Genomic DNA, 15794 nt, shown 5'->3' with positions numbered 1-15794 from the left:
ATATATATATATATATAAATAAAAATATAAATAAAACACACACACACACACACACACACACACACACACACGAGAAAAAAAAAACATACCTGGAAGATAAGGACTATGTTTCATTCCCTCACATGCATTTCAGGGCATTCTTTTTCTAAAAATGTTTTCTTTGCTTTACAACAGATCTGTCTGGTCTAGAAAAAGTCCCTAGTGAATCAGTATGTAGCTCTCTGTGTCCTAGTGATCCACATGATTTCCTCCCCTCAACCCCACTATGGCCTTACATCACAAATCAGATAGACTTTCATAAGTTCTTCTTTACCTACTTTTCCCAGAAAGCCACTGTGCAGTATTTTAGAGAAACATTTTAGGGTTAGAACAAAGTAAACTGGATAAGCTAAAAAGACTTCAGTAGTCTGAAGAACATTCATTCATTTTTATTACAAAATAAAAAGGATATTTATCCATAAATATATACAATACCCACATAGTGGGGATAGAAAAACAAATAATTTAATCTGGACTGATTAACATAGTTAGATATACCCAAATGCATTACACCAAGAAAAGTAAAAAGGAAGATGACAGACAGGGCAGGGCTTTGGCTGAATGTGTCTCAACTCTCATGCACCAAGCTGTGTGCAGAGCTGTGCACCTAAATGTCTGTCTCCCTACGCTCTCTTTGCCCATCTCTTAAATGTGCAGTATGAACCTCTGAAAAGCCTACACTGCATAGAGCAACAAGCCCATGGTAAACTCCATGTCATTTTTTTGTATACAGTCCACCCAAAGTCTGTGGTCTGATGCCTACTTTGAGGAAACCAGTTACTTGTTTCCATCTTTATTAAACAATGATAGAAAGCTGCCATTGCTTTAAAAACACCATCCTCAGGGATTTAGCATTTGCAAGTCCTTAAGGTTCCATTAGACTTCCAACTGGCCTGTTCTGGGGCCATAAAGCCTAAATTTAACTTTCTACAGCAGACCGGTTGCTAAAGCATAAACTAGGCTTAGCATTCCAGATAAAGTAAGGAGAGTACAGTTATGATGTCTAAGTCCTGTAGATCTACGACCCCATATAGTTTTGTTCCAAACCTAATCTAGCACACCTAGTTCTGATATTAAGAAGTAACTGAAGGACTTTATTACCTGCATTAGATGTGTTATATTAGGGCTGGAACTGAACTCTGCAAGGCAGTAGATCACCAGCACTGGACATGGCCACCCATGTTCTGCAGCTTATAGTAGCCATCACTGGACTTTGTGCCAAAGCCCAATTTCCATGGAAATGGGCTCTCTGCTGATATTCCGATGCCTTCTTTGCTTCCTGTATGACATCACCATCCTGTCCTGTTCGTTCGGGCCCGGCATGTGTTCCATGGTGATTTCAGAGTTGGAAAGGATAATTATACAGATACTGGAGGAGTGGCTTTGGTAGAGGCAGATCTTTTAGGTGTTTTGTGGATCTATTGATGGCCAGGCGTGTGAGATGCTGCAGGGAAGGGAAGGCTTGAGGCCTTCGCAGTGGCTGTTTGAGCTTTAAAAGCACGCTACACTCCGGAGGCGCCGGCAGAGTGATGGCCTCACTCTCGTCCTCTGTGGCCACCTCCTTGCCTTTCCCGGAGCCCACATAGTGCTGCACGAGGCTGGGCACATCAGGAAAGGAGTGGAGCCGCGGCCTGGCCGGGGAGCTGGAGTCCAGGCGGAAGCTCCCGTGGCTGTACTCGATGCGAATGTTGGTGGGTCCGCGGCCTGTTTTGACGGACAGGGTCAGCATGTAGAGAGGGTGGCTGCTGTCCCGCACAAGGAATGTGCCCTCTGGTGCCCCCTGCAGGACGGAATGGGCCTCACCAGCGGTGATAGCACCCCAGTACCACCCTGAAAAAGTACGTACGTAAACATTAATAACTACTTCTGAAGATAAACATTAGAACAAATATTAAATAAAACAGTAATATTTAATCTCTCAATTTCCATCTCTGTTGATTGTGTTGGGAGTGTGTTGTAGTCACAAGAGAACTTCCTTGTTACACTTATTACATTGTGACTACTTGCCTTGTCAAGGAGCAAAGCATAACCAGTAGTTTTGTGACATGCTTTGGCCCCAGTTGGGGTTGCCTCTGGGGTATCACAGAGGAAAGTTCAGATATCGCTCAAGCCATCAGCAGTGATCCTGAATGTGCTCTTGGGTGGTTAAATATGTTCAGCTCATTTGCGGTGTGTGGTGCATGTTTCCTAACACACTGACATGTAGTTGAATTTAAAACTATCTGGTGTCCAACTGAGCATGTTAAAGATGTGTACCTGATGCATCTAGATAACAGAATGTGCCGCCAATGGTTCGCAGGTCAGTGGTGGGGTCCCATAACTTGGTAGAATTGTGAAGACATCGTGGAGAAGAGGAAGAGAGGACTGAGACACCAAGAGGAACCACTTGAGTTTGGGAGTCTGGTAACAAAGTTCTTGGACTAGACAGAAAACAATTTAAAAGGATTAAACAACATCCCTACCTATAGAAATATAACAACTGACACTGAGAAGAATATAAGTTGTTCAGTTGTTTTAAGTTGTTCGTAGGTAATAGGAATAAAATAATCAGAACACACGATCGCAAACCACGTTACAGAACACGTCCGATTATTCCTCACCCTTTGTTCTAGGGTTATACCGTTCTGTTCTGTTCACTGCGTTCATCTGGGACAGACTTGAATACAGTATAAAATAATCCCACTGCTGTCTCATTTGTACTGGAAAAAGCGATGTACATTTAAACAAAAGATCTCTTATTTCTTTAAGTACTACCAAACGTTTTTTTTTTTTCTTCTGGTCTTTAATATCCTTGACTATGGAAAGCGCCATTTGATCGTTTTAGGTCAAGCCGATTGGGTCTGGAATTTTAATTCTGGAATTTTAATGTAGCCTCTGTTTTAATAAAGCTTGGAAGAGTAGTTTCGCTGTTGACTCTTCTTGGAAGACTAGCTTCACATGTAGTTTCGGTGTTTTGACAGTTTCTAAAAAATGCCCATAAAATGTTACACCTGCTTTCCAGTAATTGTTTACATTTAAATAAACTTCTATATGTTAAAGCTCAAAGCAACTTTACCCTACATTAAACATCTCACAGCATGACATAACAATGGCTTAATAATAGCTAGATTCAATTAATTAGGTAATCGTTTGAGTAACGAAATTTAAAGTATATGTTTCTCAGCTGTTTCCAGTGAAACGTTAAATCCAGCACTCACCCTTGGACGCAGAGAATCATCATGAGAACTGAGGCTATAATCTGCTTCCTAAACGACTGCAGTTTCTTATCTGCTGCTGGGGCTATAGTTGCCGTTACTTTACTATGATCGCGTTTCTTTATGTCTAAACGCTCCTCAGTAATGGGCTATGTCAACTCCCTTGAAAATTACCGACGTTATAAATTGGACAGTTTAAATAACTAATAAAGAGTCGAATCTGTCCATGAATCAGCAACAGACATGGTTTGGGCAAATGAAAGGTGTCACGCTAGTTAATGTCCTAAAACCAAGCAGACGCAACACTGTAGGGTTTGGCTTGTTGAGTTCGCCCGGATTCCAGCAGCGGCTTTTCTCGGAATCCCCCTGTGTGCCAGCGCCTCTGACGCCAGCAGGAGCTTCTCTGAGACCGTGTGAATCTTTTCCAGTAAGATAGGATACCGGTTTGTATCAATTTTTTACAAGCCTTCAGCAACACACATAGAAGAGTTTTGCCGTGGTTTTGTTTCAGTGTGGGACACCGTTTGATTTTTTTTTTTATCAGACATGATATGACGATGAACATTACCTAGGGACTCGTGAACGCGTTCTAAGAACTTTCCAGGAAAAGGTAGCGGTGTGGTGACTTCAGCCAGACTGCACTCCTTCCGTCTCTGCAAACCCGCCTTCTCAGCCCCGCGGTTTGGTTAACTGTTTGTTTCCGGTTAAACTAAGCTCAATCTAAAGTTGCGATGTGTTACTGCAGTTATTAACCTTTACTACCATATAGCTGCTGTTAATCGAGTATATTTACATGAACATTTCTGCGGAATTAACTACCACAGTCTCTGTCTTTTTTGGCGTTTGTCAATTTCCGTTGACCACTTTATAGTCATTTAGGTGTGTATCATTCTGGTTGGCATTGTATTCACTGTCCTACAGATATTACTGTTCAACGTAATACTTCAATAATGACTACAAGCAGCGCTGTCATCAGCAAGGGTTAATCTTAATCGTGCATAAACCGATCTTGTCAATACCGCCATCTGGAGGCTATCGCCAGTCCACGGATTTGATCATTTTGTCCTTGAGAAACTAGTCTTATCTAAACTCTCATCTAACGTTCTTTTCTCTCATGAACTCACAAGATTCCATTGACTAAAACTAAATAACGAAAATAATGCTAAGGCAAGACTTGCCTGGTGCACAGTTTAAATTGAGCGTGTTTCAGTCTAAAAAGGAAACCTTATGATCGTTCTCATCTGACATTCTTAGAGGTACTGACCCATGTTCTGTACTGAAGAAATAACAGATTTAACTGGAGTACCCATTTTCGTAATCCAACACACAAGTGCATACTGTTCTGACCACTTAATAGACAACAACTATATCAAATTGGTATTCACAGATTGTTTCCATTTCTTCGACTTGATTGAACCTGACCATGTTTGACACCCATCATACAGAAAAATATTTTATTTAGAATTCCTTTTCTAATTAATAACAGCTAAATGCAAAAAAAAAAAAAAAAAAAAGGTTTGACACAAAACACTGAAGGACATATATGTCAGCATGACAAAAGTGCAAAAAAGGGTACATTGGTAGGCTTTTGAAATGATAGCAAAGCACATCATGGCCTAAACAGTAAGACATTTAACAAATCTAAAACAGATGTAAAATAGCAGTCGTAACCTAATGTGCAGTCCTGTTCAAACCCTCACTACTGACTCTAGATGCACATCAGTATTTCTACTGGTGGTGTGTACATTTGCTAATCAACTGAGCTCCTCTGAGAAAATCTATTGACATGGTGGCTTGTTCACATTGAAAACATCAGATGTTCACCGGATATTTGGATAAATAACTGATTCAGTAGTAGAATCCATATTCCATATTCAAATTATTGTATATTAAAGTTAAATTTTAAATTAAACTTTACCATGTACTTGAATAAAATTATTTATATTTTAGAAATTTACTGTTTATATTCTTCTATCTGCTACTATGCACACATTTGGAAAAGCCATCCTATCAGTGGTCAATTTCTCAACAAAAGGACCTGAGTAAGCTGGATACTTAGGGGTGGCAAAATACTTTCAACTCAACAATGCTGTATCTGAAATCACACTAGTATAACAGCAACTGTCACACCACTACCATGCCAGTGCCACTGTTGTGTTGATCTGCCATCCAATCAAAATGTAGTCAGAAACTGACCAGTGATGAGTGGGAAACAGGATTGGTGACAACTTGTGCATAGACACGTGGCTCGTAATTATATATGTGTGAAATGCATTCATAAGATGTAGGTGGGTATTTACAAGTGTGTGGTGAGTGTATGTCTGTCTGAGTAAAACTGACAGGTTATGTCTCTGTTTTCAAGCCAAATGCATAACAAAATGTGGACAGACAATTTACAGAGACAGTAAATTCCTGAGGTTTTCTTCATTTTTATAGACCTGTACAAGAATTTGTTAGAAAGAATCACAATTTATGAAATATTAAACACAAGCCAAGGAAGTAAAAACCCAAAGAAACACAATCAAGAAGGATAAAAACAAATGGAGTCAAGCTTGCTCCATACTCATGTGCACGCATGCAGGCCACCCTCCTTCAAGACAGCACACCCAGCCTCAGGGCCTCTGGCAGCTGGGCTTGGTTAGCCTTGTCAGCCTCTCCCTCCTCCCTAACTGTTCTTGCCATTCTCTTCTGCTCCTTTAATGATCCGTTTGTTTCCTCTTTTTCCTGCAGGGCCTCGGGGTTTGGCGAATGCCTGCCTGTGAGCATGCTGCTTGGGGTGAACCTCCTCATACAGGTACTGCTCAGTCAGCTCATCACCACTTTCTATCTCCATCTGGGGGATAACGCACATGCACGCGCGCACACACACACACACACACACACACACACACACACACACACACACACACACACACACTATTACTATCTTTTGCAGGGGGTGGGGGGTGGGGGAGAAGGGGGTTCCATTACTGTAGTTAAATAGATAAATACTGATTGGTATACCTAAACTCTGCTCTAAACCTTAATATGTTTTAGTTTGGCCTCAAAGTCTTTCCTCATAATACCAAAACATCAGAATCTTCATGTATTCCTATAAATGAGACACAAATTAAGCCACCCACACACAAACATCACTTAGTGAGGAAGAATGTCTGTTTATTTCACTCACCGCACTAGGACCATAGAGCAAGGGCTCTATTAGGGAAAACTCTAATAAGGAAAGATTGTCATTCTGGACCGAAAGCTCCTGGCCAGCATTCAAATGCCAATGTCTAATTATATCTTCTATAAATAACCAACAACAGACAACAGTGCATACATGGCATTTGCTTTGTTAACACTAAAGGATGATGTCCATTGACTTTCTGTCTGCTCTCTCTCTTTTTTTAATTACTTTTTTACTTGTTTTACTGAGTCCTCTAAGTATACATATACATGTACATATATAAGTAAGGAAACTTGCTTGTGTTTGCAGTATTGAAGCTTTGTTATTAAATCCAGAGCTGATTTGTCAGCGTAACACCTTACACTTTAACAATTGTACAATTCATTAACCTCATGTGCATGGGAAAATTAGCTCAAAGTCCTGCTTCTCATGTTATCAAATAACCAAACCATGGCACTTCTTGGCCCGTCATGCTCCATGCCAGTGCAGAGTGTGCTGGGGTTGCACCTTTTTGACCACCTCTATGTGGTAATCCTGTTCCACCTCCTCTAGGAGGCGGCTCTTGCAGCTGGAATACAGCATTCTCTCCTTCACACTGCAGCGGTAGCCCGGCATCGAGTAGATGAACACTGAGAACACAGCAGAGGCCATAAGAGAGAGCCATGAACATCACGTGGGTTTGGATGGGCGTATGTGAGAAAGGTGGTGGGGACGCACTCCGACGTACCCACAGACTCCAGGGAGTCTCCTTCGTGTTTGTGCTTGTAGAGGAAGAAATGGTAACGTGGCACATCTATTGGGATTCTGCAGGGTAGTTCATGTGTTTCTGTTGCCCGAGTGTGCACCAGCTCAATTGTTTCCCTTTCTGTGTCCAGCCTCTGATACAACCATATGGATTAAATATACATTAAAGCAGTAGCTTTGGTGCACAGTTCACATTTGGTGAATTGGGTGAATTTACAATTTCTGTGCAAAGTGCATTGGTCAGTCTTAGACTAAGAGTGTGAATGTTCTAGAAATTGTGTGTATGAATGTGTCTCCATGTGTGAGTATATGTTGCATTCTCACCAACTGGATGTAATTAATGTGTCTGTCTGCGAGTTGCTGTAGAGCATGCTTGGCCTCTGGCTGCAAGGGAAAGGCCAGGCCCTGTAATGTCTGGTGCTTACTGTCCACGCTGATCTCTGTTTTCACCTGCAGGGGGAGACACACACAGACACACATGTGCACACGTATGCGCACAGCACGAGGACAATATCTGGAACACATCCATTCTGGACACTGATATATTCAGATCACATGACAACTGGTGAATTGTAGAAACATGCTGCTGTTTATAATCAGAACACTGAGGCATTCATTCAATATGGTGGATGGCACTACTCACATAAACAGCTCAGAGCTCATTTTATTAGAAGGACATAACAATAAGGCATGAAAAACACTAGCATAAGGCATCCATGGATTATACTCTGACTCTAGTCCAGCATGGTAATCAGCTCAAGAAATGTATGATAATGCTGTGGCTCCAGACCAACTTAGGTAATCAATGGCTCTAGACCAGCACGGTAAAATTGTAGTAACACTGGCTCAAGAGTAGCATGACCTCTTTATGGTATCCTCTAAATCTGTATTAACGTTTGCTCTAGGGCATTATGGTAAGTCCAGTAGACTGAAACAAACTCATAGCATTTTAGTAGTAAATTCAGTCCCATAAATAAACTCAGTCCCATAGTTCAGAAATTAAGTCACAATGAACTTTGAAGCCATATCCCCGAGTAACACATAGGCTTAGGTTATTATTAGGTTGTTATTATTTTTGTAAGCTGTTGAAATATACCGTGTTGTCTTGCACCCTTCAAAATTACAAATCTCTTTTTTGAGGATCAACTGAGTCGTGCGTGAATGCAAGCTCTACAGACCATTTTGCATGTGTTAAAATGTTCTCACTATGACCAAATACTTTTTAGACACAATATAAATGGAAAAGCAATTTAAAAATTGAAAAATTGAAAAAGACATTTTGGGTTTGATGTGTTAATGGATTGTCCTTCAAATAAAGTTTTGACAAGAGCAACTTCAACACAATATACTAGTTTCCATGCAGATACACATACACACACAGCACTGTCATCTACTGAAGAATGTATTGGAGAGTGAAGGGAAAACACACTCACCTGCTTAACCCTGCCCTGTAAAGATCACAAACATTACAACTGATGGTTAGGCGGTTATACCGAAGTATTTACATTGTGTTCTTCTGCTGGAGAAATGCAGCAGATGCCAGTGAAATTCAATGATGTACAGTATTTGTATGAGTCAAAAGGGTGGGACCTCTCACCTCTGTAATTTTGATTCGCTGCAGCTCCTGTTCGGCAGGTGTAAGAGGAGCAGGGCCAGAGCTCAGTGACATGTGGCGTAGGTAGCCCTGAAGGCACACATCATCCTTGGGGGAATAGAAACACAAACCAAATAATGAGTTTGAAATTTTAATATGGTCTGCTCTACCATTCTTAAAACTAATGAAATCCCTAAAAATGCACATACCACCACATTGCCAAAGATCTCATCTTTGACATGCCCCCCTCCAAATTCTTTCTTCACTGTTGCCCGAGTGGCAGCATACAGCATCTTCTGTCTGACCTACAAGGAGTAGGATATCCACACACAGAAATCGAAAATCTTCAGGATTCAAATCAAATCTGTGTCCAGAAAAAAAAAAAGTATAATATAATAAATCATATGTACTGTGTGTGTGTGTCTTTGACAAGATAACACAAATATGTTACAAATGTATAACACACGGGAGAATGGTCAGGTGACCAGGAGATGAAGAGCCATTCATAGCCCTGTGCATTCTGGGAATCAAGGCGGTACAGGATGTAGCAGGGCTCCTGAGGATGCAGCAGAGGAAGCAGAAAGTGGTCATAATCTTTCTCCCAGGACTGAGATGGCTCTCGGTGTGCCCCCAGCACCAGCTGTTCTGAAATACACAGAAAGGATCATATCATATACCTAGTACATATGAAATCCACCTTTGTTCACCTTTGACATCTGTGTAAAAAGATAACCACATTAAAATGAATTTGGCCACTTGCAGTGGAATCCATTAGTAACCAGACATTGACCATTTTATTTTCCTCTGTCCAACACATTTGAATCAAAATTCAATGACTATGAGCTTGGATTGCGGAATGTCCTTTTTAACTCAAATTATCTATCTATTTGATGAGCCATATATAAACCTCAACTTTTTATATATAGTCTACTATTTCAGGGAACATAAGTAATTAGACAAAACCGATGTAACTAGTTTATTGCAAGAAAACATCAGTTGTCTTTACTTCCTTATGTTCCGAAAGTTATCTCTAGTAGTTGCTCTGAAAAAGTTGTCTCTGTCACTTGGGATCAGCCTTGGGATCTGTAAACAACAAACAAAAATGTCAACAAGGTTTGGCTGCATTAGTCAATCAAATAATTTAGATATAGGGCAGTTGGTCTCCCTGCCTGTCAGTTATTTTGCTTGTTACTTGATTTGTAATTGGAAAGTTGCCAGTTCAAGCTCCATCACTGCTAAGTTGTCACTATTGGGCACCTGAGCAAGGCCCTTAACCCTCAATTGCTCAAGCTGACCTCAGTAATGACTGTAAGTTGCTTTGGATAAAAGTGTCAGCTAAATGCTGTAAATGTACTGACTAGTCACTGAGGGAAGGATGGCAGATGTGGGATTGACAGGAGGTTGTATCTTTCGGTGGCTAAATCTGGTAGATGCCTATAAGAACCTTAAAATCTTATGTGATCTTTAGTAAAGTTGTTATGTATAGCCCGTGGTTTAAATTCTTTGCAGTTAATTGTTGTGACCCACAGACATTGCCACATGCAAAATGTATTCTGTTGTGATGTTCTGAAAGGCCTGCTATTCAGAAATTTCTGCTTCTTTTGTGAGGCTTTGAGACTACTGCCTTGTTTTCAGAAAGATCAATGCATAATTAATGAGGTTTGGATTAGATTATTGTTGGCCCTGAAATATATTAGCTTTATTAGAATGTTCATTGTCATTTCCCCCAGGTATCCTAGTGTACTGGTTCAACACCTTAGGGAGGAAAAAGAACATTGTTGATGTTTATGTATCCTGTCTCACATCAGTAAGTCTAAGGCAGGGTTTTTCATTACTCTTCCTGGAGCACTACACATGCCTACCTTGTTTTAACACTCCCAGCTTGATGTGAGGGTTTGTTAATTAATCGATGAGATCAGGCTGGTTTACTGGAAGCTGGGAACATGATCAAATGTACAGCACAGAGAAACTCCAGCACCAGAACTGGGAGACGCTCATCTAGTTTCAGATAGCATACTTGATCCAACAGTTATTTCATATTCAGTATCTCTTTGTTATTGTAGATGCTTCACAAAGACCACATTTACGTATGCAGACACACACAACTGCTTTCCTTCTTTACAATATGAAAAAGGACTTCCACCAGCTATGTTGCAAGCAAACCTAGAAATTAATGACACTTACCTCAGCTGAACAATGTAATCAGGATGGATTTTAATACTTCAGGAGCTCAGCAAGCTATGCCAGATCTAGATAATTAAGGGCTTTAAACTTCATAAACACTATATGGTCCATACAGAACATAATGGTAATCCAGTGTAAACTGAATAAGACCAGGCTATTCTAAATGATTTATGCTGTGGATGTGCTAATATGCTAATATGCTATTTTCTGGTAAAGACATGGGCTTCCACATTCTGAACTAACTGAAGCTTATCTAAACAGAGAATAGGGCATTCATCTAGCAACAGTAACCTATTCTAAACGCTATAAAACGATTTCTCAGCATCAATTACAATTAGTATATGTCTTATATTCGATCTATATCCTATATGTTTTTTAAATGACCATATGCTAATCATGTTACTAAGAGGGGACTCGAATTAAAGTAATATTAATAATTAAACCAAGGTAAAAACCAACTGTAGATCTTAATTACATTGATCTATTAAGGTCTAGTATAACACTGGCAATCTTCATTCAAGCAGACTTAGTATCCAGCATCAGTACTTCAGCTTTATCAGAATATAGAAGAAGGACATTTTTGGTTTTCATTTAACATTGTCTTTAATTTTGTGTAGCTGTGTTGCTGCATGTGGCCGAACCGATAAGTTTAATTTTGTCTCATCAGCATAAAAATTAAGGATAACCTTACAGTCTCAAAATGTCCAAGTGACTTTATATAAGCACAAAGGGCCTTAAAACCCAACTGCTTATTATTTCTACAAAAAGACCCCCACGGTCAATTAAATAACACAAAGTAATTATGTGATATTTTATTTTTAAATCAAATTTTAATATTTCCTTCTTAATGCTAAATTAATTTTACAGCACAAACAAGCAAAAGGACAGGAATGAATCAAATTAAAATACATTTTATCAATACTGACCTGTTTGTAAATTGTGAGCATTTTTTAGTTATCTGAACAATTCGTTTTGTTCCATAAATTTTTTGCTTGCAGTTTTTTAAAGTTCCACTAGAAACACTAACATTTTAGAGATGCAGTTTTTTTGCTGTCAGCATAACGTCTGCATTTAATATGGATCAAATATAGATAACTATGTGTTTTAGAATGAGGACAAAAGGAAATACTAAATACTGCTGTGAGAGTTCCTGTGAGTTATTACTCTAATTATGTATTGTAATAAAATAGAAGAAAATGTAATACTTAGTGTTAATTAAAATTTTATTTCTTGTTTTGATTTTTTCTTTTAATTAAATCACTTTAAGTATTAAAGAGCAGTTTTATTGGAATCGGGATGCTGAACTTTGCAGTTCTAGGCATCTTTTTCTCATGAGCTGAATTGATATTACACCCAGCCAAGCCTTGGCTAGAACCACTCATTTTTATCTGTGGCATACGAGCACTTTAAAAACAAAGAGACATCACTATTTAAAAAGACAGTTATCTTGTACTCTTGCAACATGGTGATTAGGCCAGTGGTGCTGTTGTCCTTGAAGGAATGCAAGCATCTGAAGATTGTGCAGAGGGATTGTGAAAATTTGCAGTTCACCAAAAATAACCACTGAAAGGACACTGTCAAAGATCTGTACTAGTATGTCAATAAATGAACATCATGAGCACACAAACACCTAGACATACATGACAGTATGTCCTTGATGGGGGATCTCCTGCCTGTCTTTTGCAGCAACTACTATTCTAGGCCTGCACACATTCTGCCTATCAGCACAGATGCATACTTTCCATCACCAGTTCACTTGCCCATAAGCACACACACACACACACACACACACACACACACACACACACACACACACACACACAATGTTGATGGATGTATATTTAAAAATTTATTTGCACTCATATATATCTCTAACATCAGCCATAATAAAGTTACACCTTCTCACTCTCTCACAAACAAACAATCCAAGGTGTTGATTGAGAGAGCTTAGTTAACTGACATTCTTTGTGCTCTATGTCACAGTTTACTAAAGTAGTAGAATATGGAGACCAAGTGACAGTGAATGTGACATGGCCTATGTCCACAGCCAATCATGAACCAGTTATGTGACTCATCAGCCCTCAGCCAATTGCAGCCCTTCTGACTTTTTCGGTCTCTTTCTCTTACTGAATCACACTGAAAATATCTACGACCAAAAGAGAGTCTACTAAGCGGCACAGACCGAAAAAGACCAACCCAGACATGACATGACTCAAAATAAGTCTCCGATATCACCCATGAAGATAGAGGCTCCAGTGTGCGAGCGTAGATAGTTACAGAACAACACTGGAAACCATAATATGCAGCAACATGGTGTCTCTAGACACATGAGAGAACTGCATATAGGCTCAGAGGGAGTTTCCCTCAGAATGGACATGATCGAATAGCAGTGCAGAAGAAAACAAATCAGTCTGAAAAGAATGTCTGTGGTTCTGTTTTAATACCCAGTCTTGTGTTAGTATTAAATAAAATGTCTGGATATCATGGTGTTGGAGCAATGTGATAGTAACAGTCAGTCCAGGATAGCATAATGTGTTATAGTACAAAAGTAAGACTTTGTGGTAAACCAAAACCAAAGAATAGGCAGACTGACACATTGTCTGACATCCTTGGACAAAGACATTTCATCCCCTTATAATGTGACTGACAAGCTTCATGTTAAATCAATTAGTTATTCCTTTTGTAATATTATATTTTATATATTAACCTTTATGCTCTCTATGTTTTAATACTTGCTTATATAGAGATCAAAATGACAAGAGCGAGTGTTGTATCCTGGTGTCATTCAGGCAAAATGAACTGTTATGGATGGGAATCATATGCATGTGTAGCACATCTAAATAACACACACACACACACACACACACACACACACACACACACACACACGTACATGTACAGAAGTGATGTAAGATGACCTAATTCAAATGTAATTGTCTTTTCTGTCTTGCCCTCCCCACAAGGTTAGTCACATAATTTGATAGTAGTTGAGCTTTTCATTTGATATTGGGAACACACACAGACATTGCACCACAGATTAGTAAATCCCTCACTGACCAATCAGCATCAATGTGCCACCTGACCTTACACATGTTCACCCTGACCTTTCTCAATCATAATATGTTGTGAAATATATTTTGTCCCTTGCACCATATTACATCATCTCAGCTCTGGACACAAACCAAACAGCACTGAAGTACGTACTAATGAAATACATTGATTCATTATAAAAGAAAAGAGAATATGGGTCTATCACCCAGCAATCTAATACATGTACAAGTAAATAAATAGACAAGAGGGGTTATTTCAGACAATAAATAATAACTGGTTCAATTATGAAGTAAGATTTTCTTCAGCCCTAATATGAGATGCGTGGGCATTTGTGCCCTGCTTACTCTAAAGTTGTACTCCAGCTTGGCTGCAGGCCAGCACAGCCTTACACAAATATTATATTCCATGATTAAATGGCTGCCGCTTCTCATCGACGTGTTTGTTTAAAAAAAAAAAAAAGCATGCTTTAAAGCATGCTTGTGTCTGAGAAAGGTGCTGTATAAATGTAAGTAATAATAATAATAATGAACTTTGAGTGGTAACATTTGTATATAACTCGATTAAAGTATTTAAGTACTCAAGGTCTCCACTAGGCACTTTAATACAACTTTGCACCCCTCACTGGTGGTTGCTCTCTGCATGTGATAGATGTTTTACTCTGAAGAAAAAAGATTCAGTATCACTATAAATGTAGCCCAAGGTTATCTTTCACGTCATTGCACACCTCCATGGTCATGCCTCCTGACTCAGACAACTCTGAACATCAGGATCACTTAAAGTTAGTAAGACGGGCAAATGTTGGAAGAAATGCATGGTTACAATAAAGGAAAAACGCTACCGTCAGAATAAGTTTAGGTTACTCCTCACATTGACATGTGCCATTACACTAGGTTTGATATGACGAATGTCCTCTGGTTCGGTGAGTGTTCTTGGAGGCAGTAGCATACTCACCGTCCTGGATCAGCACCTGGATGAGGCGGCCTGTGCCGCTCCTTGCCCTGACCAGGAGCCGCCGAAGCTCCTCCGTCACCACTAGAACCAGGAACATGGCGGGTCTCTGTGTCTACCCGCCGAGGAGCTCTGTCTGTGGGGATACCAGGAGACGAGGGTTCGGCTACAGACTAATGACCACAATATGAAGCAAGACAGCTTGGGGGTTTGTGGTTGAGGCAGCATGCGAGAGCAGCGTGTGTGCTAGAGAGAGTGAGGGTCATGTAACTAGGGCAGGTTTGTGTGTGCTTGCAGAAGGAACCTGATCCCACTTGCCCCAAATTTAGCAGGCTTGGTGTGTATGGCCTTGGGTAACAACCCCCCCCTTCTCCCTCCCCCACACCAGAGCCTTTGACACATGGAGCCATCAGAGAAATGATCATTGAGACACTCACCTGAAATCCACTAAAGATTCAAAGTGAGCACAATAAACCAGAATGCAAAAAAAAAAAATAATTAAAAAAATCTCCTACTACTGAAATACTTATAGACACGATTTGTATTCAGAACATCACCAGGCAGGAGTGATTCAAAACAAAGCCTACACTGCCATGGTTTATTTGTAATAAAATTACCTCTAGCAAATAAAGCTTTCTGGTCACAAACTATTCAATTTAAATTTCCTAAATGGCTATAGTGGTAGTTCTTCAAGAATCTTTGAGGTCAGTGCATGCTTGAGAGAACTGGGAATGAAAGGTCAAGTATTGCATTTTGGTGTAAATGAACACTAGCTATACTTCGCTTGAACAGATGTTACATCATGGTCCTAGCATTAAATCAGTGCAAGTAATATAAACCATTTATGACTTTAAAAGAACAATTTAGCTGATGC

At 39.7% G+C, this 15794-nt stretch overlaps 2 protein-coding genes and 1 long non-coding RNA gene across 4 annotated transcripts; 1 reads left to right on the top strand and 2 right to left on the bottom strand.

Annotated features, from left to right (window-relative positions):
• Positions 1-59: 59 nt before the first annotated feature.
• Positions 60-3605, bottom strand: cish (cytokine inducible SH2-containing protein). The gene is made up of 3 exons (XM_027007920.2): positions 3237-3605; positions 2296-2459; positions 60-1869 (listed from the first exon to the last, which is right to left on the bottom strand). Exons 1-3 carry the CDS (start codon positions 3257-3259, stop codon positions 1379-1381), a joined length of 678 nt encoding a protein of 225 aa, XP_026863721.2. The 5' UTR covers positions 3260-3605; the 3' UTR covers positions 60-1378.
• Positions 3589-7037, top strand: LOC113576032. The gene is made up of 3 exons (XR_003410459.1): positions 3589-3676; positions 5964-6027; positions 6952-7037. It is a non-coding gene; the product is annotated as an uncharacterized LOC113576032 (long non-coding RNA).
• On the bottom strand, positions 4802-15175 carry LOC113576029 (twinfilin-2). 2 transcript variants are annotated; one of them, XM_027007916.2, is made up of 9 exons: positions 14924-15175; positions 9204-9382; positions 8947-9042; positions 8741-8845; positions 8577-8591; positions 7468-7593; positions 7127-7277; positions 6907-7028; positions 4802-6066 (listed from the first exon to the last, which is right to left on the bottom strand). In XM_027007916.2, the coding sequence occupies exons 1-9, from the start codon at positions 15018-15020 to the stop codon at positions 5899-5901; spliced, it is 1059 nt and encodes a 352-aa protein (XP_026863717.2). In that variant the 5' UTR covers positions 15021-15175; the 3' UTR covers positions 4802-5898. The 2 variants fall into 2 exon arrangements, with proteins under 2 accessions (XP_026863717.2, XP_026863718.2); XM_027007917.2 differs by lacking the exon at positions 8577-8591 and adding an exon at positions 8006-8019 and having other exon boundaries at positions 7468-7657.
• Between the last annotated feature and the right edge of the window lie 619 nt (positions 15176-15794).

Source organism: Electrophorus electricus, chromosome 3 (assembly GCF_013358815.1).
Source record: "Electrophorus electricus isolate fEleEle1 chromosome 3, fEleEle1.pri, whole genome shotgun sequence".
Taxonomy (NCBI): domain Eukaryota; kingdom Metazoa; phylum Chordata; class Actinopteri; order Gymnotiformes; family Gymnotidae; genus Electrophorus; species Electrophorus electricus.
Note: the sequence above shows the minus strand (reverse complement) of the source record. Positions and strands in the feature narration are given on the sequence as shown.

Excerpts from the sequence above, each read along its gene's own strand:
- cish (XM_027007920.2), bottom strand. The coding sequence starts at position 3,259 with ATGATGATTCTCTGCGTCCAAGG. Across the intron at positions 2,460-3,236 it reads ATGATTCTCTGCGTCCAAGG|TCCAAGAACTTTGTTACCAG; the intron begins GTGAGTGCTGGA and ends TTTTCTGTCTAG. Across the intron at positions 1,870-2,295 it reads CTGTTATCTAGATGCATCAG|GGTGGTACTGGGGTGCTATC; the intron begins GTACACATCTTT and ends GTACTTTTTCAG.
- LOC113576029 (XM_027007917.2), bottom strand. The coding sequence starts at position 15,020 with ATGTTCCTGGTTCTAGTGGTGACGGAGGAGCTTCGGCGGCTCCTGGTC. Across the intron at positions 7,278-7,467 it reads ACATTAATTACATCCAGTTG|AGGCTGGACACAGAAAGGGA; the intron begins GTGAGAATGCAA and ends TGGTTGTATCAG. Across the intron at positions 6,067-6,906 it reads ACATAGAGGTGGTCAAAAAG|ATGGAGATAGAAAGTGGTGA; the intron begins GTGCAACCCCAG and ends GTTATCCCCCAG.